The sequence below is a fragment of the Pseudomyrmex gracilis genome, unplaced genomic scaffold (genome assembly GCF_002006095.1).
Source record: "Pseudomyrmex gracilis isolate BER0280 unplaced genomic scaffold, ASM200609v1 scaffold_230, whole genome shotgun sequence".
Classification (NCBI taxonomy): domain Eukaryota; kingdom Metazoa; phylum Arthropoda; class Insecta; order Hymenoptera; family Formicidae; genus Pseudomyrmex; species Pseudomyrmex gracilis.
Genome location: NW_018020814.1, coordinates 168,376 through 169,955, shown reverse-complemented (window position 1 = coordinate 169,955; position 1,580 = coordinate 168,376). Strand labels below are relative to the sequence as shown.

Here is a 1,580-nt window from a genome sequence, read left to right as displayed (position 1 = left end):
ATATATATATATATATATATTTGTTCGCGTGTAAATTTTTACACGCGTTTTTTTATTTTTTTAATTTAATTTAATTTAATTTAATTTTATATATACGCAGTTTTCCGCACAACATCCTGCGATCGGCTCGGATGACCGTAATTATATTTCTTAGTTTAATAACTTATCGAGCTTCAATGAGCTTTAATTGTTAAAATAAAAAAAATAAAAAAAAATAAAAAAAATAAAAGGCTCAAAAGCACACTCACTTCCACGATGGTAATATAAATTTATTCATTACAATTTCCAAGTTTGCTCTGTATTCGTCTCGTTTCCACGACTCGTCGAAATATTCAAAACCACACGGCATAATATTATCAGTTAATTTGAGAAATCTTTTCAATTCGGGCGCAAAATTCGTATACAACATGGATTCCGGATCTGAGATTATATCTATCAAGTGGTTCACAGCCTCGTTGTGCAAGTCTATCACAAAGTTGGGATCCGTCAGCGCTTTCGACAATTGCTTGTTGAACATGGAATCGCCCAATATCCTGTAAAATTTACGTGTAACGGATTGGAATAAAAAATAGCGCAATGTTAGTTGAAACAATTAAAATATCGTCACTCCCTACGTATAAATCCCGTAACTCCAAAACGCAAATTTGAGAGGAGAGCAGTTTAAAAGTTTGAAGCTTCATGGCAAAAATGTAAATAGGCAAGGTAAAATGTAAAAAGGCAGAAAGGAATAAAGGTATAAAGGTATTTAAAGGTAATTAAGGCGAAGGCTAAATTGGGTTTTGATTTAAGTTAATTTATTTAATTCAATTTAATTTAATGTGATGGGAGTGGAGATAATGTAAAGGAATTGTAAATTAAATGTAAATAAGCGAGAAATAAAAGTGGTATGTAACGTATGGAACGTATGGAAGGATGTGTGTGAACAGACTTTTTGTAATCAAGTCCCCTTCTTGGCCATATAGGCTGAAGTGTCTAAATAAATATCTAAATATCTAAGAAGTTTGAAGCTTCATATAGTTTCCCTAGTTAAGGGATCTTTCGGTTTTAAATTTTTACCTTACTTATGAATATTTTTTTTTTAATACTTGGTGACCACAAAGAACATGACTTTCTGAGTGTCACTATGCACAATAAACTGAAAATCCCATATGTGACACTTATGTAATTATACGTAGGGAGTGACGATATATAAAAACAGTAGATAAATTTCGTCGGTTAAGAGGGTACTGGAGCCCGGCCTGTAAACTGGATAGAGACCTGTAAACTGACGTTTTTTAAAAACCTAAATTTCTCTAATTTTTAAGTTTCTTTACTGCATTACATAAAAAGTGCTTCTATAGAAGCAAATACATATAAAAAACTATTTAGTGCTTTTGAAAATAGATATATAATGCCTTTTGAAACTCTTTTTTTCATTCATAATGATAGCATATGACAACCTATACTGTCATCACACTAAGACGTTGTTCTCATCAATTAGATAGTCATACCATAATCTGAATGTCTCATTAGATTCGTTTTTGTCGTATCTGTGGCGCTTGTTCATTGTAAATATGTACATAAGCTTAGAAATAATTCTA

General features: G+C 31.3%; 1 protein-coding gene across 1 annotated transcript in view; it reads right to left on the bottom strand.

Annotated features, from left to right (window-relative positions):
- The window catches only part of LOC109858934, a 9,121-nt gene that overhangs the window by 1,225 nt on the left and 6,316 nt on the right, over positions 1-1,580 (bottom strand). Inside the window, exon 6 of the mRNA XM_020436658.1 lies at positions 249-533. Coding sequence (XP_020292247.1) covers positions 249-533 — 285 coding nt within the window. The remainder of the gene's footprint in view (positions 1-248; positions 534-1,580) is intronic.